General features: G+C 35.5%; 3 protein-coding genes across 3 annotated transcripts in view; 2 read left to right on the top strand and 1 right to left on the bottom strand.

The window, feature by feature from the left end:
• Positions 1 to 1960: 1960 nt before the first annotated feature.
• Positions 1961 to 8100, bottom strand: LOC114519789. Its single transcript, XM_028539966.1, has 11 exons — positions 7249 to 8100; positions 6872 to 6988; positions 6039 to 6246; positions 5741 to 5898; positions 5332 to 5508; positions 4265 to 4658; positions 3680 to 3941; positions 3416 to 3535; positions 3188 to 3267; positions 2913 to 3009; positions 1961 to 2753 (listed from the first exon to the last, which is right to left on the bottom strand). The coding sequence occupies exons 1-11, from the start codon at positions 7816 to 7818 to the stop codon at positions 2423 to 2425; spliced, it is 2514 nt and encodes an 837-aa protein (XP_028395767.1). The 5' UTR covers positions 7819 to 8100; the 3' UTR covers positions 1961 to 2422.
• A 68-nt stretch (positions 8101 to 8168) lies between these two features.
• LOC114519757 lies at positions 8169 to 10033 on the top strand (the record flags this gene model as incomplete). The annotated part of the gene is made up of 4 exons (XM_028539927.1): positions 8169 to 8281; positions 9026 to 9168; positions 9330 to 9773; positions 9920 to 10033. Coding segments are annotated over exons 1-4 (789 nt in total), but the record flags the coding sequence as incomplete, so codon positions are not given.
• Positions 10034 to 16511: 6478 nt separating this feature from the next.
• Positions 16512 to 25117, top strand: part of LOC114519799 (lutropin-choriogonadotropic hormone receptor-like) — a 32580-nt gene continuing 23974 nt past the window's right edge. The window contains exons 1-2 of the mRNA XM_028539975.1: positions 16512 to 16874; positions 18700 to 18771. Coding sequence (XP_028395776.1) covers positions 16654 to 16874; positions 18700 to 18771 — 293 coding nt within the window. The 5' untranslated portion in view covers positions 16512 to 16653. The remainder of the gene's footprint in view (positions 16875 to 18699; positions 18772 to 25117) is intronic.

The raw sequence follows: 25117 nt of genomic DNA, 5'->3' as shown, positions 1-25117 counted from the left end.
GACTTCCTACTAATTATGGAAAAGTGCATGTAGCCGATAGCGAGAAACATCAGACAGAGTGTCTGGTACAAGAATTCCAAGACTGGTACAAAAATTGCAAGACTGGTACCAGATTTCCAAGAAAGCTTCCTGAACAATTCCAGAATCTTTTTAAATTGTATATTTCTGTTTTTTGTTTCATGAAAATATATGGATCCCATAAAGGACGAAAGAAAACTGCTCAAATGGCCATATTTCAAGTATCAAGTGAAGTATCACTCGACTCCAGAGTAAACAACCGTGACAATTTGTTTAAATGACTTTTCAAGATCAAATGTGGTTTCGCAGCTGCCAAAATTATGGAAGAGAAGCATTGTTGACAGCTCGAGCTTAGCCGTTACGTCAGTTCTGACGACGATCCTTAAGTCGAAACTTTGAGAAGCATTTTTTTGTATATTTTTGATAGTGTCGAATATTTGACTGAGTTCAGAGCAGAAGTTGGTGCGTGAAAAATAACATGTATGCGTATGAACGTGAGGTCACTGATCTGGTTTGTATATTCAACACCTAAGTACTTCACCAACCAACCAACAAGCGAGCAAAGCTTCCATCTCAGTTCCCTGGAGGGGCCCGGGAATAAATAAGGAATTTTAGTATTGTCATCGCTAAGTTCCAATGATCAAATCTGGTTCTTAGTTCTCACCACGTAAGGATAAGCAACAGCAAAGTGAGAGAGAGGAATCTGTTCTAGAGGAAAAATTAAGGAAAACAAAAAACCTGTTTCCTCCGGGTGTATTTTTTTGGGAGCTTTAGCAGGAAATAGGAGAACGACTACGAAGTATAAGATTCGTCATAGTTGCCTCGCTTACGCCATTTGCCAAAACTTTTATTCGTCGCGTTTTTTACTACGAGTTTGTTGATGCAATTTCGCATTCAAAATCACAACGACTATACAGTCAGCAGCGGGATTTTGAAAAGGTGCATGACTATAACTGGCTGAATCTGAGCCATTAAATGTATTTCCTCTCCTCCGAACCTGCATGAGGTGGCTAAGTCATAGACAATAGATGTTTTAGTGAATACATGAACAAATCATACTGTTTTACCAGTCTCATTTCCACAGTATTTGTCTTACTATTTGCGCCCTACGACTGATTATGGAATGGCATAAATTGATTGAACCACATTCTGATATTTCATATCAAAATTCAGTTAATCAACAGCCACTCTATCTCGGATCACTGCATGAAAAGACATTGATGCTCAAAAATTATGCTGACCGACAGCTAGAACACGGACAAGGAGGAAGCTAAATAATCCCCTGGCCGATCTTCCGAGAACACAAACAAGCTCTGCAAGGCTATAATCCTGTTAATGCGGCATTCAGATGTATCCATGAAAGAAACCTTTCAACAAAACCCCACGATTTCAACTTACTGAACGATCAGGGGTTAGTTACAGACTGAAATTCACAGCCGACATTTTGTGTATTCAAAACGGAATTTACTTCACGATTCAAAAATTCTGAAAAATACCGCTCAAAACGAGCAAGAAAGTTTTTCGTGGCTTCGATGCATGAGGGTCTTTGTTAGAAAAGGTTGTATGACGAAATCTAACCCTAAGTCGAAACCCCCAGAAGATTTTTCATGAGTCCAGCCTGTACGTGCCATGATGAACATAAATATATAATGTTTAAGCTTTTACCTGAGCATCAGTACATTCAAAATGATAGGTGACTGCTAAAAATATGATGATAGAATACGTGTCAGTTTGAAGCATGTCTGACACGTTTTCTGGAAACGTTTAGTCAATATAATTACAACGTCGAAAATTCGTGCATCGCTCAGAATGCTTAGGATCGATTGAGTGTGAAGTACTTGCTTAGAAAGATTCTAGTATTGGAATTGAAAAAAAACAGCAAGAAACATGGGTATTGCGACAATCAGTACCGTCCGGCAGTCTTATTTTTTCATCACCTCACTCTAAAAAATAATGTGTTCTAAAACACACCAAGATGTGTTTTTAAACACACTAAGGTGTGTCATTATGACACACATGAAAAGAAAACATGGCCTTGTGTGTTATAAAACACACCACACTGTGTGCCAAAACACACGAAGGTGTGTCGTAAAACATAAGCTGGTGTGCCACAAAACACACCTTGGTGTAACACACAGTTTTACAACACACGTTTGTATTAACAAGGCGTGTCATGTAACACACCTATTTCAGAAAAACACACTTTCGTCTTAAACACACCTTTGTGGAAGATCATCGAACACACGTTGGTGTGTTACAAAACACACCATGACATAGCACACCCTCAAAAAACACTCCCTTTTACGTACAACACACTTTAATCTTAAAGTGTGATTTATACATACTTATATTGATATAACCAGAAATGCTATAGTGCGAAAAGAACCCTTATATATACTAATATTTACATGCTTTCAATATTTACAGTATCTTTTTCGACAACGAACATCTGCGCATTTTTCTTAACAACGTTCAAAACACCATGCCAGGGTAAGTTGTCAAGTACAACTACTGCACATTTGTCGGTGAAATTTACTTCATACGACATGAAGTGATGGTGGAAAGCAATTGTTTCTAACACTTTTACGACAAAGAACTTGCCATCTTCCCAGATTAGGATTTCTTCCACTATTCCATAACATGGATAGTCTCTTTCACCAAGATCATCCATCTCTTGTAACCGCAATGCACAACCTGGCCTGTACCTGACTCCATGAATCTCAACATGTTTTACCCTTAACAGGAATAACTAATATTTTTTTACATGCATAACGCTTTTGCAAATATAAGTTCAGCAAATAATTTGGAATCTACAGTAGTATTGTCCACACAAATGTAAAATGGCAAACTTTAAAACCCAGAAGGACAACTTCTACTTGAACTTGTTGACTTACCTACTTCCGGTACATGGTTGTGGCAGTTGACTCAAACCAGCAGCTGCAGCTAGCATGTTTGAATAATATTGTCCATTTAAATCAATATCATAATCACCTAATATAGGAAACACAATTTTATAACCATATAAAATAGAAAACTGGTTGACTGAGGAAATAAGGCACATTGTACAAATGTGACTCCTTCTACTCTGTAATGCGAGTACAGCGATGCGATAATAGCCAATGTTCAATGATTTGAGTATTGTAGACTTCATGTAATATATACAATATACCTGGGCCGACAACATCACCACTGTAAAGATAATTTGTCATGGTCTGCTCAGGAGAGGCCATAAGGTTCCAACACATTTCCCTAGATGATAAATAATAATTAAAACACATTTTATGTAATGTACACTTGCATTGGTGGCAGAAAGTTGTTGTACCTAGGGTATACTGTAGAATAGTACTTCATCAATTTATTATACACAGTAAAAAGGAAATATTCAAAATTATTATACCGCTGATGTGCAAATGCCACAGATTTGGGAACATTCTTGAAATTTTTTGTGATTGAACTTTTAAGGAAACTGTGCTTAGCTTCAAAGCGCATTGTCCATATATTACGTGGTGGGCCAAATCTAGAAAATGCCATTAAAAGAACACTATTTAACAATTTATCGACAAAACAATTGACAAAAACAATGATATTTTTCTGAAGTTCACTTATGCGAATTTTAGTGAAAAACTGAATTAAATTAGCTTAATTAGGACATTGGCTCTACCTTAGGATCTCATCAGGTACATGGATTAAGTAGTGCATCTTTGGTATGATTGATGCATGGGGATACAGCCTCTTGAACATCACGTGATGCTCACTGATAATAACTTTTAAGCAGGCAACATCAACCTGTGTTATTGCTGGGGCAACACAAATTTGGACAATGTTCCACAGCTTCAGAAAGCATTGCCAATACTCCAGGTTACTGTCCACTTTATCACCAATCATATTAGGCAAAAACCGGCATAAGCACCATGTTTGCGATGCTATAAAGTGATAATTATACATTTGTCATTGAGGAAGGATTGTGACTTTCTATAAACAAACCCAAATATAACATCACTGTATATTTCAGAATATCAATATAGAATTATGGGTTTGGGTATTGTTAAAATGTTTTTTTCTATTGAATAATCATAAGAGGAAGTTTCTGTAAGCTTAATTTGTTTTGCAACTGTCTATCTTGTCTTTTTTACCTTATAAAAGATTTTTGATGAGGAGGTATTGTTTGATAATTAGCAAAAATACATTTAATTGCTATGACAGCTCCATTATTATGCAAAAAAGAACTGCAAAAAGGGATTTATACCTGTTTGTTTGAGCTTTGTGTCATTTAAGCCACTCAACGTCTCTCTGGTGATGTTTGTTGGCTTATTTTTACAGTTCATGTACCCATAGTCAAAGCTATCTATTCTGTGATTGAGTTCCCTCAGCGTTAAACATCTAACTTCATCAATTAACTCTTTTAACAGTAACTTCATTTCATATGGTACTAAACCTTCCAATAAGATATGCATTATGTCCTCTGGGAAGCACTTGCAGACATCAAAATGCTCCACTTTGTTTAATACGCTCAAACGATTCACTCCATAGGTTTTGGACAGCCGGTTACAGATTTCTCTTGCATTATCTTCATCCTCAATGAAACTACAAATTTGTCGATGGGCTGTCAAATTTCTCTCTTGAAATTCCTCAGAAAGAAACTAAAACAAAAATGCTTATGATGAGATTTTCTAGACATTGCGTCTGCACTGCAAACTACTTAGTCTAGGACCTGTAAAGGAGTTTGCATGCATTTCACTTAGGACAGATTATCTCAAATGTTTTAAGGTAAAATGACCATGGCGGTCAACATATGGCATATGTGTCAAAACCTGACTCCGGGACGAATGTGCTGAAAATTACCACACCCAGAAACAGCACTGTCGACATAGCTCTAAATCCTGAACCATCAAAGCTATGGTCTTCCAGGTCAACTGCTAATTATGGATAAAATTACACATTCACCGAGCAAAGTCCAATTTCTAGAAATGTCTATCCTAAATAACATAATCCGACTCCTAAATGAAATGTATACAAACTCCTTTACAGGTTCTAGACTTGCTAAGATCTGTCTCCCCACCAATTATGTTGCTTTAATTGGTTGCTTGGTTATACATTGACTGGCAACCAGAGTTGACCTACAGTAGGCATATACCCTACGGTTGTTCCTCTTTTTATGACTCTTTGACAAGTAAAATTATAGGAATTTGATAAACACAATAATCAAATATAAATAAATTGCCACTGTAAGTATGTAGTTTAAAGTATAAAGTGCAAAGTACAGAACAAGTATTGAAATAAAATACTAGTTTCATGGAAAACATGAAGTTTTACCTTATGGTTACATTCTTCCCTTGTTCCCATACAATGTCTGCAAATCCTGAAAGCTCCACCAACACCTTCCTTAAAGCCACTTACATGGTTACTACCCAAGGTATCACCTGTCCATAGCAAAAGACTGCCACGAAAAACCCTTTCAGTACCACTTATACTAAAGCAATAGCCATCAACCTGAAGAAAGAACAAGAACTATTGAATTGGTTCTTTTCAATAAATTAAAAAAATTACCCAATGATGCAGTAAAAACATTTGACTAATTTGGTGGCCATTGGCCAAGTAATTACACTTATGTTAGAAAACAGGTGGTAACAAGATTAAGGGGGAGAATTAAGAGCCTATTCATAAGCAAAAGCATCCTTATACTTTTTGTGCCCTTATATAGTGCAAACCATACATTCAATACCTTAGCTAAAGTATTAACATCCTTGATGAAAGGCTCAAGAAGACCATCAATTGCAAATTTTTTTATATCATTTGTTCTTGCAACACCAATTAGTTGAATACATCGAACAGTTGACCTAAATATAGGTCGGATATTGCCAAGTACAAAGTAGAAGACACCTAAAAATGCAACATAGTTGAACAGTTTTGAATAATAGGTAAAGGCGTTGAAACAGTTAAACAGGAGTGATGAGTTAAACAGGAATGAGTTAAACAGGAATCAATTAATTGAAAAATAAAGCCAGTACAATAATATATACCTATCTTATGTATCTTTGCTTTTGAGCCCAAAGGATTGGCTATTTCAAGGTCGTCATAATACCCAAATAGCTGAAGGGCATCTTTATGGCATGAGAAGATAGGATGACTCCTAAAAAATTCACCATCCATAACATCACGAAGAACATCATCATCAGAACAGTGAGCATTATCAACTTCCTTCAAAATATCAGGATTTTGAAGGAGGGCCTATAAGATAAAATTTGCCAATATTCCAATGATTAAAAGTTTCACACCAGTTAAAATGTGGACTTAAAGTCCAGGTCCGCTTTACCAACATTTGCCTGTTTTTAATAATCTATGGTATATAACATGGTTTTAATAATCTATGGTATATAACATGGTTTCTAAATGGTCAGGTTTAAGCCATGGCCCTCTTTAAAGTATATGAGACCATGGTCAATATAAGAGAGGAAGCTTATATATAAGGGGATGGACTTACACTTGATAGTCAACATTGATAGGCAGAAATACACAAATGGAGCTAATGTATTTTGGGAGGTTGGGACTTATATATATGGATTAACAGCAGCTATTTACATTGTTTTGCCAAATAATTTTGATTTATTAATTACATTATTGTGGGGGTCTTCATCATATGATGTTAGACATGATAAAAGAAAACATGTAGGTGCAATATGTTTCCAGAATTCCAGTCAACTTCAGGTTATAATTTAACCGTAAATGCCGGCAAAGCATATTAAAGATAGCAGATTGATTTCAGTATTAAACACTAGCTATATAAACATATCCAAAAAATTTTTTCCCTTAGCATGTTCATCTGGATTTTGTTCATTATGTGCTTTAATTTTACCTCTAGGCTTTTTAATAATGGAATTTGGTAACCAAGTACAGAAACACGCTTGAGTTTTTTCCTTCCTCCTGAAAAAACATATTTCCATTCTTTTCCCAATTCCACTTCCACAGGTTCCTACAAACATAAAAAATTAAATCACTTTCATAAACCTTGTTTATAATTAGTCTTGGCAAGTTATGGCAGCAGTAATTAATATTAATGGCAGCTTTATTTTGCATGTTACTTGGACTTCATATGCTTGCCTGATGTCAGTGTCAATTTATAATAAGAAAGTCATTAGCAAATCAGTTTAGATTCAAATTAAGTAAACCTATTGTGCAAGTACAGATTTAATAATAAATTGATGTAAACTATGGAAACTATCAAACACCTACCACAAGATTAAAATTTTTCGAATAGTAGGATCTTTGCTGGTAAGCTGAATCCAAGCCATTAAATATATCATCTGCGGAGAACAATTCTTCCATGTCGTGAGAAAACTGAAACTCCTGATCCCCATTTTCATGTATTTTAGCGACAAGGGATTTTTTTACAATGTCCAGATACTCTGCAAGCAGATTCTTGGTCGAGTCCTTGACCAAATCCAAGGCATTTTGTGTAAGCTTTCCTTGTGCTTCTGCGCAAAGAAGGAACTTGGCGGCATGGAGTTGCATGTTGCTTCGGGCTGTCCTTTCTTCGAATTCCTCGGTTCCATCCGCCTGAGAATTGTTTTCATGTTGTTCTATGTTCGGTTGTCGTCTAAGATCCGCAGCTTTATGTTTTCTTGTGTAATGTTTCTGAAGAGTGTTTACTTTCTTAAACGATCTCGGACAACTACCACAATATACTTTAAAATTTGGTTCGTTTGAGTGAAATTTTACTAAATGTGCAAAAAATAATGTACTATCAGCACTGCAACACACAAAGTTGCAGTAATCACAACGAAAATCATTTAATTCGTCCATACAAAGTGATAAAAACAAAGCAAAGCTATATACTCTGCAGACTAGCCACCATGTTCTCCCAATAATATTGTTATTTTGTTATGCAATATATCCACTGAGCTATATAGGAAGCGAAGGTTCTAGATCTGAAACTAACCATCCCGAACCATCCCGAAACATCCCGAACCATCCCGTATATGGTACGACATTAGCATGTGGTGTAAAATCAGCCAATAAGAGACACGTATTTTCGAGGGGTTAATTCAACCTTTGCGTCCTTGAGAAGAACGTGTCCTTTCCAGCAGTCTTTTCCGTTTCCGATTTCAACATTTAAAAACCTAGAAAACTAGTTTATAGACTTTACACCTTGGTGTACAGACTTTTAATACTGAGACTATGGATCTGAAAGCAATGTGCGTAGACGAACTTGTTGTTTTTTTATCTTCCAAAGGAATTTCTAAAGAAATTTGCGAACAACTGGAAGGTAAGATCCTATAATTATACGTATTAAATTTTGTACGACTTTGTAGTTTGTACGTTTTAACCACACTTTTTCATACGCTTTTAATACCAGGATAAAACACTCTTATTCTAGCTGTGGATATTATAAATTAAGGCCCATTAGGCATTACAATCCATGCTAGATTATAGATATTATAACACAAGATGCGTTCCCATGCTCCTAGAGGCATAGTAGAGGAGCGAAAATCACTGTTTTTCCCCATATTCCGACAAAATAACGCAATAAATATAATCTTCGCCGATGAAAAATGTTAAATGGTTTTTGTACGAGGCGAGTTTAACAAATAAAAGTCATAAAATTACGTTTTTCAGCAGTTTTTCGGCGTAAAATTTTCCATAGCAACCACTTAGCAACGGAACGAAGCACGGCGATTTTTGTGTCAAAACACACAAATACCTTTCATTACAGATTTTATAGAGTTTAGAAAAGACTTTTACGAGCTGGACGTAGTATGTGCTGAAGTATTTATTTAAAATCATTCTTGCATTGGTCTTGTTTTGTGATATTTGAGCACTTTTTCGAAAAAGGGATTTTTGGCAGGAAAAATGAACCTTGACCTCTTGGCAGATGCAGCCAATAGGCGTGCGTTTTTGCATCCTGGACTTGCATCAGGAATCAGGATGCCGCCAAAATTTAGCAGTCAATCAATTTTTATATTATTCAAGCATCTATAGGTCATGATATTAAAATGTATCTTTCGTATAGAAAATGCTATTGACGGTCAGACCTTAGGAGCGTTGATCGACGATAACGACGAATTCGTAAGCGTAATACCAAAAGGTGGTCATCGCCTTCAATTGAAAAAAGTGGTCAAAGCTCTTGTTGACATTGAAGAGGAAAAAGATAAGGTATTAAAGTTCTTTTAAATTAATTTTCTTCTTTAACTGTGTTAATTAGTAATATACGTTTTAATGTTATAAATAACAAAAGAATGATAGTGAAGTGTTAGAGCTTGTTGTGAATAAACAAGTATTGTTTAGTTATGCCTTGTTTTCATTTTGATCAATAGAGCGACCTTACCACAAGCATGACATTTTCACCAGACAACGCTCTGAAGACTATACCTTCCAAACCAATTTCTAATACCCCCTCCAAACCGATTGTTATGCAAACACTTGATTTCTGTGGCTTTGAAGTTAGAAATGAAGAATGTGCGGAAAGTTGTGAACAGAAAACTGGGAAAGAAAAATGTAATTACCAGTCAGATAAGTCTCCTAACAGCGTTGATACTCTGCCCCAGAACTTACCATTTCCAGAGAGACTGTCTATCAAAGTGGAGGCTGCAATAAATAATGGATCCGTCGCCTCCGAGCGGACCCAGCTTATTGCTGATATTGGCACATTTTACTTCGGATTGTCACATCATCCAAGACAAGGAGATTATAAGAGAATTGCGATATTGGTTTGTGAAAGGTTCCCAGAATTAAGGGATTCTAATCCTTCAAATTACTGGGTAAGGTACAGTGCATTTCTTTCAGACATTAAAACCATTGAGCAATAACCAACCAATGTTGCTGTGCTTCTAATTTTACGTCAGAACTATTGAAAGAAAATAAAGTTTGCAGGGTATCATTTTTATTCTATGAATATATTTTTTAGGTGTCAATACAAAGGCAGCTAAGTCAATACTTTCGCAACCTTCGTCGCAGAACTGCCGTGAAAGCATCAATATGTGACAATACAAAAGAAAGCAGTGCTAAAAAAGCTAAACTTTCTGCCAGTGTACAAGATGACGAGCAGACACAGCGACAGAACCTTGAGCTTCTTCGAGATGCAAAGAAAGGGTCAATGTCCACAAAAACCTATGTTGGTTTGTTTGAAGATACCTTTCATTATAGAAGAACGTTTGTCCAAACATTGGTTACTTCAGCAACAGAAGTCCTACAAATGTGCCCTTACTTTAGTGAGCCAAAATTTGTAAGTAATTTTTTTTCCCCGTATTTGTCTCAATGGTTTTCAGCATATTATATGTAAGAATGCTGTTGTGCTATTATTAGTCAGGGATTAGATGTTTAAATGTTATAGTCTAGTGATAAATGACTGACGAAACTAGCTACAGCTAGTTTTAATAACTGAGAACTTATATGCATTGTTTAATTGCATGTCTTCATTAAATCACCCTAAGTTAAATTAAGCCATTGAGGCAACTGGCAAGACTTTTACTTTTAGGAGTAGGATTATCTGGCATTTTTTATGGTTTCTGATGGTGTTTCTTTAAATTAATGTCTTGATTTTGTCTTTTTGTTTGACTGCAGCTAAGAAAGGAAGTTTTCAGAATGCTTGGTCGAGATGAAAAAGTGAAAGACCATGTGAATGATGCTAAATTATCGTTAAAGCAGGCATTTAACATTGCTATGAACCATGCAAAAGACTATGATATGTCCAGCGAAGAGCTCATCAATGCTGTTGAACTTGTGGAGAGAAAAACCAAAAATAAGAAGGGGTTGCATACAAGTATCCTTAAGTTTAAAGATGTAAGTATTTACCGTGTCTCTTCGGTTACCATATAACTTGGGCCTTGATAGTTTAAACCATTGACTAGCAATCCGCCCAAATTATCTACCAAGTCTATTTCTCTATTATGGACAGTAAATTACATGAATCAAGTGAGTTACATCAGATTTGTTCTAATGTATCAAAACATATTTTGTATAGCCAAGCACCAAGCCAGATGTCTTGTTCAAAGACAAAATAGTCCAGTTTCGTCTTGTTGCATTGGGGTCACCGAGCAAGATTGAGCAATTATTCATAGCTGGGGAAGATCAAGCCTTCGTTGAGTGTGAAAACGATGACCTCCTTTCCGCATTTGTTGACCTCATTGCAGCGTATTATGTGTTTGATGTGAAATATCCTGATAGCATGGCCGGATTTCTGTTGTTTCTTCAGGATATTGCCCTTAAGGCTACAGACAATGTTTATAGAGGTACCAAATACTCAGCATTTATGTCAAAATTGCGTGTGTGATAATGCATGCATGGTAAGAGTTAAAGGCGTTTCCAACCTTTAGGTTAATATATTGTTTTATAGAACGTTTCAATGCATTATTTTTTATTTATATGCATTAAGTTATATCATATTTAGCTTTTTAGCCTTTTAACCAGAGACGTAACTAAAACCATAATTGGAAGGATGTATATTCATATATGCTAATCAGTTCTGCATTTTTTGTAATCTGTTTCACTTACAAAAGAAATCCGTCGGGCAGAGCTGAATATAATGTAGATCATTATACACCCCCCTAATTATCGTTTTGTTTATGCCTCTGCTTTTAACTTAGTATATTGTTCTACAGATTGGATTGAAACGTTATTTATTGCATTATGTATCCATAAAGTTATAGTATATTAAAATACTAATTTTGATTATTGCATTTTTTTAACTTGCATGCAGTTATATAACTTCAGTACTTCCTGCTTGCAAATTGATTACCTTCTGCGTAAATTAACCATGCAAAGTTACTCAGGGCATCTAATAACACAACTTGGGTATATAACTTTTTCTAGGGAATGATTGTGTCTACGAACACACCATGGTGTGCTGTAAAATACACCTTTGTGTTTCAAAGAGCACGTCATGATGGGTCGCAGAACACATCTTGGTGTGTTTAAAAACACGCCTTTCCAAGAACACACCATAAGGAGTGTCATTTTCGTGACAAACTGAAGACACACCTTAAGGTGTGTCACAATGACACACCTAAAGGTGTGCCAACACACCTTACGGTGTGTCAAATTGAGGACAAAAAAGGTGTGTTTCAGAACACATAATTTTTTAGAGTGCTCTGAGCAACCTTAACTAAATTTTAATGAGCAGATTTTTTGGCGTGTTTCTTTCAAGATTTTTTTACGGAATAGTCAAGAATTGAAAATATTAAAAAAATTCCTCAAATTAGACGTTAATTTCTATAGAGTGAAAGCAAGAAAGCCGAAACGAAAGATCCCATTAATTTTTTTATTTTTTTTCGTGCTAAATAAGTGAACCTCAGAGCCATTATTATAAACAGACGCCTTATATAACTTAGTTATTTGTAAATCAGTTAGTATATAGGTATATGCCATGGGTAAAAAATACGAGTATTACAGTAGGCATAGAACATATGTAAAGCAGATTATTTACTAAGCTGAAAAAATATCGTATCAATAGCCGTATGTCGACTTCATTCCAAAATTTTATTTCAGACCACGCGATCCGTGGTTTTATGGTAATAGGTCCGAGGTCGGTTTATTGATTAACGTTACGTTTAATGGGGGTTTAATTGATAAAACAATATTAAAGAGAGGTATTGAAGCCAGTGCTTTTTAGTTAATTTCTGAGTTTTCACATAATAATAGAGATATCACACAAACGCTTGATCGATGTTGTAAACTGTAGTGCTTGATTTTGCATCACTTCCTAAAATTTGAGAGCGTCGTAAGGGCTGCTTTCCACTGTCACGTTTTATGCGCGTACGGGCACGCAGTCACGCACGTAAAAGCTTAAAACATTCTAAGTTGTTGTATAATCAATTTCATGCCAGAAAAAGCGCAACAAATCGTTAACAGAATCCAACCCTATGAATCTATTCAATCGTTAATTTCATAAGTATATCATGGAAATGATTTTAAATTTTTACGTGTGTATCACGTACGCACATATTAAAACGCAACAGTGGAGAACATGCAGTCGTAACGTCACTTAACGTAAGCTAAATACTGTGCGCAAGCACACGCATTCACTCTATCTCTTTCTATTTTGCTCACGTCATTCTATTGTGTGTAGGAATTTTTTCATGGGGTACAAAGTTCCGTGCACACATGAAAATATGAAAATTTGAAAATCTCGGAACAAAAAACATTAGGAAAATACATGGAGTGAGACAGTGGAAAAAGCACCATTTTGTGGAAAAAGCACCCAGCAAACACCAGGAACTGTGTAAGATACAGTCGTACAGTGTGCCACAGTGATTGCGTGTGTTTGCGTCCTTAGCTTGCGTCACACTCTCAAGATATTTCCTACGCAAATTTGCACTTTAAGCCCGGTTTACACGCCCTTATTGCCCTACATTTTGTTTATTAAAATTGTTGCCCTTGCTCATATAGGAATACAAAGGCCGAAAATGGAAGAAATTAGTACGGTCACCCATTTCAGCCGTGTGAAGGATCTGAATGTAGCGATGTAAACGTGTTTTTAATTTGACATCAACTTGGTAGGGTTGGCAAAGACTAGAATTTCAGCTAAAAAAATGGCACGCTCATTTCTAGGTATCATTCTATAGTTGGACTGCATCAACATGGCTCATATATAAGCCCCGTTTACACTACAGTCAATTTATTGGCACGGCACGGTTAAGATGCGTACGCGTACCCAATTTTATTAGTCTTCAGTTCAGGCTATCATTATACAAAGGCTGGCGCGAATAAAAAGGGCACGCGGGTACCCATTTTAGCCGTGCCGTGCCGATAAATTAAGTGTAGTGTAAACCGGGCTATATACGCGCTTTAAAGAAGGGTCACGTCAACTTAAAATATTCAACGGAGTTCAATTATAGGAAAAAAACTCGTGTATTAATGCCTTAAAGTTAAAACCTCCGTGCATGGGTTCAGTTTTAAACCAAGTGGAGAAGGCAGATGCCTTAAAGTTTATAACAAATATTTTATGTTGGCGCAAGCAAATCGGACTTTTGGTCCCATATCGTCATGTATTTTGTTGCATAGACTAATGTCTGGAATATGTATACTGCATGACTTTCGTACGAATGTCAACCGGATTTGGTTTTTGAAAACTCGCGAGAAATTCCTAAGGTTCTTGTCCCTCGCGATTGTTCTCATCCTATGAAAATCTTTCTGTGTTCATCTTGATTTAATGCAAGCGCTTCAGTGCGCTTGCGAGTGGGTTTTTGCGATCAATAGAACAGGCAGTTTACTGAAAACAGGACAACTGTCATCTCAAATTATCATCGACTGACATTATTCATTAACATGCACCAAAATCTAAAATTAAGCCGACGAATGCATGGCAACTCAGACAAGTTACACCTGGGTATGCAGCTATTACAACTGTTTTACAATATGTTCACAAAGTTTACTAAACCTCATGGTTACCCTTGTCAACAAATCCTGAAACGCCAGCCAGATTTGGTATAATGAAACAGACTTGTAACAACATTCATACATGAATTTAGCAATTCCGTTTGCAATTTTAGGATTTCACGTTTTGACGTGCCCGGAGATTCACTCATCGCTTTGTCAGAATAACCAAAACACATTCCATGGAAAGGGAATATAAAAGCGTCCACGAGCAGTTAGATGATTGACTAACTATAGGGGGCGGCTATTTTCAGTATATTTCAGTCCCATAAATGGACGAACAGTAAAAAGCCGAGCATTTTTAAATATGCCACATGTTAACTTAGAACTTTCCATATATGCTTTTATCTATGCAATTGAGACGCACACGGCAACCGATGGCGATTTATTTGCACAGCAGAACAGCATTAGTTATAACGAACAAGCGATAAAAATATCCTTGTAACAAATCATATAAATGATAACCCGTTAACAGCTCAGCCAACCTTATTACACAGAAAATGTAAACTGTATTGAGAAAAGTGTAAGAAGTGTTTACAACAAAGTTAAAAATATTCATTTATGCATGTCAGTGTTGGTAGTTATATTCCTACAAATGCGTCTATTTCCACGCGTTGAAAATCTTATACACCGAAGGTATACGCATACTGAGGTATACCGTATACGCGTTTAAGGTATACCACAATTGAAACTTGTAATTTTTTTTACAAATTGTGATATTCTGCTCAAATAATATCGGCCTGATCTGACTGTAAGGTACTGGTCTAATATATTCGACCCAAATCAGGAACGATTTCAATGCGATCTGAACATGACAGAGAAGTGTTTATACGAAAATCGGTTTTGTGACGTTATAAATTCATCATTTAAGATAATTAAATGATTTCGTGTATACTTTGCATGTAGAACGAAGGAAATTTACTCGGTCGAAAGGATTTAAGCACTAAGCTCACTGTTTGTTTTAGATTTAAATCATATTTGACAGTTTCACTTTGCTCGGGACGATATAGCATAATTATGGTATATAATTTCTATATACGTGGCTGGTATAATGTGATAAGCATATTACGTCGAATACAGTTTTCCTTTGACTGACTATGTGGCAGTTCCCTCAACAAAAGCTTGGTACGATTAGATAAACTACCTTATTAAGTCCGTCTGTCGCCCGCCATCTTTTCATATTTTTCACTACAGTCAATTGAAAATAAAGATAACACTCAGTCTCAGGCCAATTTAGTAAGGAGAGAACATTTAGCTAAATCTGGCATTAGAAATACGAAGATACACGTTTACAAAGAAATAATTCTGTCAATATACTATTTCGCTCACCACCAGTAACTAGATATATTATTTAACACTCCGGAATATATAGCGATTGTTATCTAATATTATTCGCCTACAATTAACGTTTAGAAGATTCGCATAGCTACTTTATACCGTTACAATATATTGAATAAAAGGGCGGGTTGAGAGTATGCATGATTTCTTCATCTTGCCGTAACTGAAAACTCCATCATGAACGACCATGGTATGAGACAAATTATCAAATATGAAATGAATATTTGCGCATATAATGAATGTCTATTATAATATAGTGGATATAAATTAACCCGAATTATAGATCATTTGACCAAATCTCAACGGAGCTGTTCAGTATCTAAATAATTACACAGAGATTGCTGCGCGAGTTTCAGGCTATTTTTAACCGCATATTTTGTTTTCGTGTGTCAAGTAAATTTGTTTTAAGAGCAGCAATGCTGTCATCAATCAAATGATGCTTTTGGCACGGGTGGTCAAAATCATTATTACAACTTTTTCTTCTCTACAAATAGCGACGGTGAATACCAGTCGCGGTTTCCTTAAAAAACTAAATCACAAAATGTTGGAGAGGATATAAGCAGTTATAAACTTCATTACGAATCTGTCAATTACGTTTTTATAAAATGTGCGGAAAGTATCAAAATGGCCTCAAGATACTAGGATTAGTTTACATTAATATATTTAAGCATTCCTATGAAGTCTAATTATAGCCAACATATGCGAAAGGTGATTGGCTGAGGTTCAGCTTGGATTCCAGGGGTCAATTTTAAGACCTAAGTGGTATTTGTAAAGAAATTTAATACCTCTACATTTCCTCTCTCGTATTTCATGCTTGGCATTATCCCAGTCAGACTTCGTCAAGGATTGGTTAATCATTCGCGATGGAAACAGCTTCGACGCAAAGTGTTTAGTCGCTTCGTCAGCGTGCGTTGAATCTCTGTGTCGAATATGGCGTATCTAAGACATTTTTTGGTCTTCTGTTCAATTGTATATGTGTTGAGTAATTCAAAGGATTGTAAGCTCGATGAAATGGAAAGTAATTGTTGCTCAGAATGCCGTTGCGAATATACTTATTCATATTATGGCGAGAAACAGGATTGGGAAGTGGATTGCTCAAACAGGAGCCTGACTGAAGTACCTAACTGTCCATGGGAGAATTTTACTCGTGTGTAAGTATTCATAAGAACGGTTTAAAACAAGGAAAATCGTACAATCCTTTTCAATAATCTTTATCTTAGTAACATCTGGTTCAATTCATAATTGTAAGGCGATTGTTGTTGCTTTTCAAAGCAGGGTCAGCTGTCAGCTACTTGTTCAATTATCATTCGACGCTCAAGCAAAGTACACTTATTGCGCATAGCGAACACTTGTCTTGGCTACAAATTACACATTGCCATTTGTTAGGTTCATTTCATACTTATCGATAATTGAAGACTACTTGGTAAACTTATAGTACACGCCATCTGGTCATATTACCAACGCAAATTATAGACCATTAAATTGGGAAAAAGCTTAACCCGACCTAACAAATGGCAATCTATGAAAGTTTCACTCATTTATTTGATTTATGGTAATAACCTCGAAGACGTCTAACATTAGAAAGGCTCAACATACATCATTGAGTTTACTCCGATATATTTATTTACTCACGATGTCGCAAGTTTGTATTATGCCGTTGTTAGTTTAGTTATCACAATCACAATTGAATTCCTTGTTTATTCGGGATATTTCGCCAGCGAAGGCATTTACACACACCGACTTTGAGAGACTAGGCCCTTTTTTACAATTCATTATGTGGATTAAACGCAAAACCATCAACTTAGAATTATTACGATACTAAATTAAGGATATCAACATTCGGTCACAAGTGTTCACAATTTGAATGTCTATAAAGATGATGTCTATAAAGACGAATATGTTTGAGTTTGTAAAGCGCAAGGTTTATGAAACAATGCGTCGGCTGTTTGATGCATTTCAAGCAGTACGTCTGCGCGGTCAACAGGAAATTCTCCATGCGAAATAAAACATCAGAGCGCAATGAAGCACGCGGTGTAGCAGGACAGCTGGTAATGAAATGCGGTTTCGCATATCACAACGATTCCGTAATATGCAAGCGCATAAATTGCGTCGCCTTCCAAGGAATCCAAGCGCGTTTGGCGTTGTCATTAGAATGCATTTGAATACATAGCATTCCTTCGATATGGCTGCATTAGCGCTCAATTGCGTATTTCGATATCACCCAGATCATTTAAGACACATCTCAGTTTTTGACTCCCACTCTTTTCATATTTCAGTCACTATTGCAATGATAACAACGCTATTCATGTTAACACTTTCAATGCGTAACGACAATTGCTTTAATTTATCCCTTAGGCAGAGGAGATACTGGTTTTTACTATAAATATATCGGCTTTTCTGTAATGGACGTTGATACGTATGTTTGCGCGTCTAGTGAAACTCGAACGCAATACCCGAGACAACTTCGGTGCCTCTTACATAGCGCACGCGAGCCAAGAGTCCATCATGCAGCGTTTTCTCTGGTTTATATCTTACAAAAATAACTTTACTTTAATATCAGGGAACGAAAATAAGCAGAATATCTGATTCGTGATGGTGTTTCTGTGGTAGGCTTCCCCGCTTCCAAAAAATACTCCCTACACGCCACAACTATCAGCCACTTGTAGCATGATTTTACTAAATAATACCATTACGAGGACACGACATTATGTATGTTGCAAAAAAACTCCGCGCGACTAAAATAATTTGTAATATCGTAGCTTATTAGTAGCTTACAAAATACAGCTACATATCATAAAGTAATGGCTTGTTTGACGTCTAGGTCATTAAGATATGGGCTTTTTGATTGTGCATAAAAAAGTAACCATCTTATACTGGTCGCACCTAACCATAGAGCGTTTTAGATTGAGCAATGCCAATTATACAGGAAAACATACAAATTTCACATTTTTGTTCATTGCTGCTTTCTTTTCCTAGTGATTTACGTCGCAACAAAATTAAGAAGATCCCCAAGGACACTTTCCAAAGATTTAAAAACATTCGAGTTCTGTAAGTATAGCTGTTTAGATACAATTGTCATTATGTTTTCTGTATCGTGTTTGCATATTTGTTAATTTACTGTTGACTTGTTACTGATGTGTTGGAGATTTAGAGATACACGTTTGCCATTCTACGATGGTAAAAAAAATACATTCCGCGGTTTATACGATGCGTATAGAGTGCACGTGCACACCCCCATCGCTAAATATATGTATAACTGACATGAGAAATATGTACTATAATACAATATTGTTATTTCAAAGCTAAAAACGAGATTGCTAGAATATTCCACGCCTAATTCAAAGAATATAAAGCAACAATGTAAAGAGTGATAAAGCTTTAGCAGTGTTCATGCCGTGTGGAAGTGTCTGCTGATGCGAATAATTTTTCATCAAATATGCCTGAGCAACCTAAAATATACAACAAATCTCGCCTCCAAAAGCCTTCGGCAAAAGTATTTCATTTTATCTCTCCTCATGATAAAGCCCCGAGGTCCAGACGTTGGGATTTTTTTAATATCTCTCAGGTAGTTACTAAACCACAATTTTACATATATTTATACATATTGTACAAAATATTTAAATGCGAAAAGTATCAAAAGCAAGTAATTTTATTGAAACACTTTACTGCTAAGATAGACAGAAATAGTTGCCGAAAAGGCGTAACGATCAACATTAGCATAATTATGGTTATTGAGGTACTTCTGTGTAGTATTATGTCTCTAAAACAGCGATTATTTCTTCCGCGGAGAAAAAACGCTCCAGGCAATATTCTAAAATTCTTATCATTAGAGTCTTGTGTTATGAAAATATTTCAAACATAGCTGCAAAGCCGCGTTTTATTTTGAAAAAAATAGTAAATAATTAAAACTATGTGCTAAAACTAAGTGTTAAAAACACTGGATAATGTCGACTGTGATTATCAAAGATGATTGTACAGATAAAGTGCTCCGCCTTTTATTTTCGTCATGAATTGTAGCGAAATAACTTTACAGGAGTTGATCTGTTTTGATCAATTATAAACAATGTTTGTTTCATATCTGCTGGGTACGTATTTGTAACTAAGCATAATTTGAGAGATAAAAATGACAAGTTTGACCAAAATTTTGGCAAATACATTTATGTGGTAAATACAAATACATTTATGCACAAGAATAAAATGTCCCTGGGCACTGTATGTAGCTAATGGCCATAGTCACTGTCCCTTGGGCAAGTCGTTTAACCTGTGAATCGGCTTTGTTTATTCTAGAATAAGTGATGTTCACTCTCAAAGTTAATAGTTAATATTTCAAGTTAATTTTGATAGCGGTTCCCTGCATCGAGCTTTTTAAAACGTAAAAAATCGTAAAGAATTCAATATATACTTGGATTATTGCACTATAGTTTTTAACAAATGTCAAGGAGGAAGAAGGTGTTCTAAATATGCCATATCAAGTATTTTTCACAAATTTTCCATCTTTAAGCATTTGCACTATAAAGATTTGATGTTAAAAAAAATGCGAGTCAAGTGCTCTTGTTTTTTCCTCTTTTGCGGTTGCATTACTGAGATTATAGTACTGATGTCAAGTCTGACAGTGAGTATGAATGCAATATAGAAAGACTTTTCGATAATTCTTTAATACAGTGACAAAATGAAAATCGATTTTATAACCAGTATCATGCTGTATACAAATGTGGTGATATGTGGACAGGCTAATTTTAGATCCAATCCATGCACAAGTGTCTACAATACGAAATATAGAAGCTATTAAGAGTACATACAATAATAAAACAATGATTCTGCTCCTGCGTTTTGTTTTAATGATGGACAAAATCGTGATGTTAAAAGCAGGGTATTAACATTAGTCCATAATCCGCAAGTATCAGTTTGTTATATTCAAGAGGACGTGATAATCCTCAATCCAATTTTCCACGGAGTCTCGCGTAATCTTTTCAGTCGACTGAGAAGGAACTTCGAAGATATTAGAAAATAATTATCTTTGCACTAAATTCGTTGCACTTTTGATTTCTGCAATATTTTTTTGTTTTTTTCAAATTCTGGCAGGTCAATTTCGGTGAACCTATATTCAAAACATCCCAGTCATGATTGACTGTAGTATTTCGCTTTTTTCCTGAATGAATCATCAAATTTATACCTGGGAAAAAATTCTGGGAAATTATTGCTCGTGTTAAAAGTCTTGAATTGTGGTTTTTATTTCAATTATTTCATCTGCACTAAACAGATGGTCGGTGTCGATGGAAAATCCGGTCACTTTTATTGATATGTCATTCATTCGAGCGATATACCCGCCCAACACTTCAAATTATTGTATTTCATCTGCAGCTAGCGCTGCACTGAACTCGAATCTCTTTTTTCCAATTGGCAAAAATCGGCGAGGCTTTTTGAAACAACGTATACGCGTATCAATTTCAGCGATTTCTGACAGCAAGTACGATTACGTGTCATTAGATGAATTTTTTGTTTTGATTTAATTTGACAAATATTAACTTCCGCAGTTTGCTTGAAAGCAGCCATAACAATAACCGCAGCTATTTTTGGATTGGCAAGGAACAATAGGCATGCAATATAGATGATGAGCAAATATGTCTTATGACTTATTATACCAAATATAGTCGGAAAACTAGTAGCAAATATACAGTAATAGATTCAATCTTCTTGCACATACATTTATTTTAAGTATTTTGCTTCTGGATATCGGAATTTGGTGTCGAAACGAATGCCCCACTATATTAGGACAACGATAGTGCCACATCATGTATTTTCCGTTGCAAATAGATCAACACTAATTAAATGATGCGCAAACGCTTCAAATTTGTTGATACAAAATTTTAGTATTTCTAGCATTCAGGGGCAAGTTGTTCAAATTAAAAGCAGGTTAGCTTAACCCTGTGTTAAAGCAAATCTCTACATTCATTTTTTTAATCGCTTGTTTACAAAGCTGAATATCTTTTTTCATAAATATTTTGTGAACCGATAGAAGTCATATTTTCGAAAGTTATAAAACGAACAGTGGTTGAGAAGCATATAAACTGAAAGACTGAATTAAAATTTAACCTATAGGGTTGGCGCTAACCTAGCTTTGAACAACTGGCCGCATACCGATTTTGCTGGTAGGAAAAGTTGTCCAGGGATTTTTCGTGTGTTAGACATGAGTATAATTACAAAAATTCGTATTTTAAACCAACCTTTTGCCACTTTCCATAGCAATTCTAATTATGTAAAAGAGATAAATGTGATATAATTTGTCTCAAATTGTATATAGCTAGTACCAAAAGAAATACATAAAGCAATTACATAGTTATAATCAATTAGGGAGTTTTCTTAGCCATTTTTAAAATGAAAGGTGGAAACCGTTTTCATGTTTTATTGTAGTTTCATTAATGCAAAAGTTGACAACAAAATTATTTATAAATTGAGGTGAAAAAAGGAATTCTGTGATTGTATTTAATTTCATCGTTTAACGACGAATAGCCAGTTACATGAAATTCAAATGATCAATAACTCTCTTGATATAATAACCTGTCAGATGACTTTACCAGAACACTGTTAATCTGAATTTCTAAAGCTTAAACTCTCCATGATGATTGAATATATTGCTTATACAGAATTCTAAATAAAAAACCCCTGCAAACATACAGTTCTGCAGCAAATAGCATCTCATCGTCAGTTCAACTATAGCAGTGCATCTGGTATTAGAAAATTCGTTTTATCTTCTTCATGAATTAACGCATCGAAAGGTGTTACGGCGGATATAGGACATTCTACCACAAAGGCCGCAATATGTGATAAGAATAATTCCAAACAAATTACATCTAGTCTGCGGATGGTTTAGCGAAGTCAAACCTTCACACCGGAGACGTAATACTTGGCCTTAAGGGACAGTACAACATAATATTTATCAAGCTTTCATTTTAGCTTTAACACATTTTAATAATAGAAGAATTCGCTTAATTTGTCGACCAGATGGAAAACTAATCCCTCTTGTATATACATTTGCACAGATTATTCCAGAATCGTGTCATTAGGCTAACCATATATATGCCATACATGTCGTCCACACTTTCACGTACTGGACAGGTTATCAAACACTCATGAATCATTATAATTTCATTGCGAAGACAATATACTCTACAACACATGCATATTGTATTTTCATTTCATGAACCGAATCTTTGACGGCAATTTAGGTTATTCTTGGCAAGTAATGTGATTATAAAGAGCATTGCGACATGATAATTGGAAGTCTGTGTTGTTGTTTGGCATCAAGGTGTTTAGATTTGTAGCGCACGACGATGTACATAGTGAAAAACCTGCAGCGGGCGGGGCGCGCCACAAACTCGAACCCCTTGAAACCAAACCCCAGCACTTACCCCAAGCCCTTAAAACTGCCGGCCACACAATATCGGTATAATTATGCGATGAAAAATTAATTGAGTTTGCATCAATTCCATCTTCCAGGATTAGGTTACATGCTCAAACCATATCATACATTCAAAGCTTATGTATTTCTTTGTAGTGATTTACATAACAAACTTGTTCACCTTGAAAGTTCACTGCATGGTGTAGGCCCCTCGTGTATTCTCAAGAATCTATCATACTTTCAACCCTTTAATTATAATGATAGGTCTACGTGTATGTGAAAACGATCAAATACAAAACAACGTATAATATAATATTCCACGCTTCTTTCCACCTCTTTTGCTTGGTTAAAAATCTGTTAAGTTGTGTCACGTGACTAACACCCCACAGGCTTATTCCACCGCAATATTTCCACCGTGTTTATTCCCAAAGATCAATTATCAACTATGTGAAATCCAATTTATTGTGCATGGAAACCTATTGTAATCTATGCTGCATCATTTTTCAAGCATGTAGCCCCCATGCTTTGTTAGCGACAGTGAGAACAATCCTGCCTAGCATTTCCTTAATTCCCTCCATACATAATAACCCTAAATTATTGTATAATCACTAATTTCGTCATAGAAAATTAAACCGGTAATCAGCGCTTCAATATTTCATAATTATCCTTAGGGATATGACAAACCACACTTGTGTGTGTTAATCTGCTGGCACCGTATTGTCAGAATAATAGATTCGTTTTTTCGGTGTATATAAATTGAGGAAATCTTTGTAATCACTTGGCGATATTTGCTCACCTTGAGGCAGGCTAAATGAAATTTTGATGATCGGAGGATGTCCTAATTGGAACTAACTCACCACTGACATATGATCAGTTTACCATATGTTTGATGCCTTGATAATGAGATGTCCTGTTGCTTCACACGCTCCTCCCGACGTACATTTTTATTCATTTGATTATTATTTAATTATGATTCAAATTCACCTACTAAGATGGATTCAAGTATCCAGTAGCTCAGCTAACCTTGGGAAAATAAACTAGGAACAACCTTTCAGCATTTCTTAGACTATTTACTTTTCTAATGATATATTGCTTTCATATATATTTGCAGTAATGTCTGGCGTGGCAAAAGAATATTTATACCACTAGGAATATCTGAAAAAAAATAGGTTCGCAAAGAGTACGTGCTTTAATCATGGTCTCATTTCTTCCAAATTTGAACTTCCAATTTTTGTTACGATTGCATTGAAATCTTGCCAATAAAATATTTATTAGAGGCACACCTTAGTGCTTAATACACAAGCTTACAGCATTTGTCATCCATTTTTGGTATAGGCTGTATTAAATATTGAGGAAGAAGAAATGTGTATTTTTCTGTATCTTATATCACTGTAAGAGTAAGCGGCAAGAGTAATGGTAGATATCAATTAATATTAATTATCTTTTCGGCCTCATGCTGTGTTGGAATGAATCTAAACCACAGACAAAACACGAATAAATTAGTTGTATTAAACTAATAACAAAACAGAAAACACTAAACGAGAGGATTTTTAAAAGTGAAACAAGTCGAATTGTATGCAACCTTAGCATGCTAATACCAATTTGCCTCCTAATCTTTTAGTAATAGTTTAGTAATCTTTTAGCAGTAAAATAGGTTAGTAGTCAATTGCAAATTAAAGATTAATTTAGCCCATTTATAATTTTTGCGAGAAGATCGAACAAATTCCTTGGTAGTTCACTGGTGCTCCATATCGTAATCCAGCTGAGACGTCATGTAACAACTTGATCAGACATCCCAATTGAATATTTCAAATTATTTTACATGTATGTTTTATTTCGATTGTTCTAAATTTTTTTTTAAATTTAAAGAAATAAGATTTAAACAAATTTGAGTCCATTGCCAGAGTAAACAGGGGTATTTTACGTATTGCCTCCAAAATTTGGAATTTTTTTTATTTCTCTGTAATATTAATAGATACCTACGTGGCTACAGTG

The sequence above is a fragment of the Dendronephthya gigantea genome, unplaced genomic scaffold, assembly GCF_004324835.1.
Source record: "Dendronephthya gigantea isolate DGI-Jeju-01 unplaced genomic scaffold, DenGig_1.0 000014F, whole genome shotgun sequence".
NCBI classification, from domain to species: domain Eukaryota; kingdom Metazoa; phylum Cnidaria; class Anthozoa; order Malacalcyonacea; family Nephtheidae; genus Dendronephthya; species Dendronephthya gigantea.
Note: the sequence above shows the minus strand (reverse complement) of the source record. Positions and strands in the feature narration are given on the sequence as shown.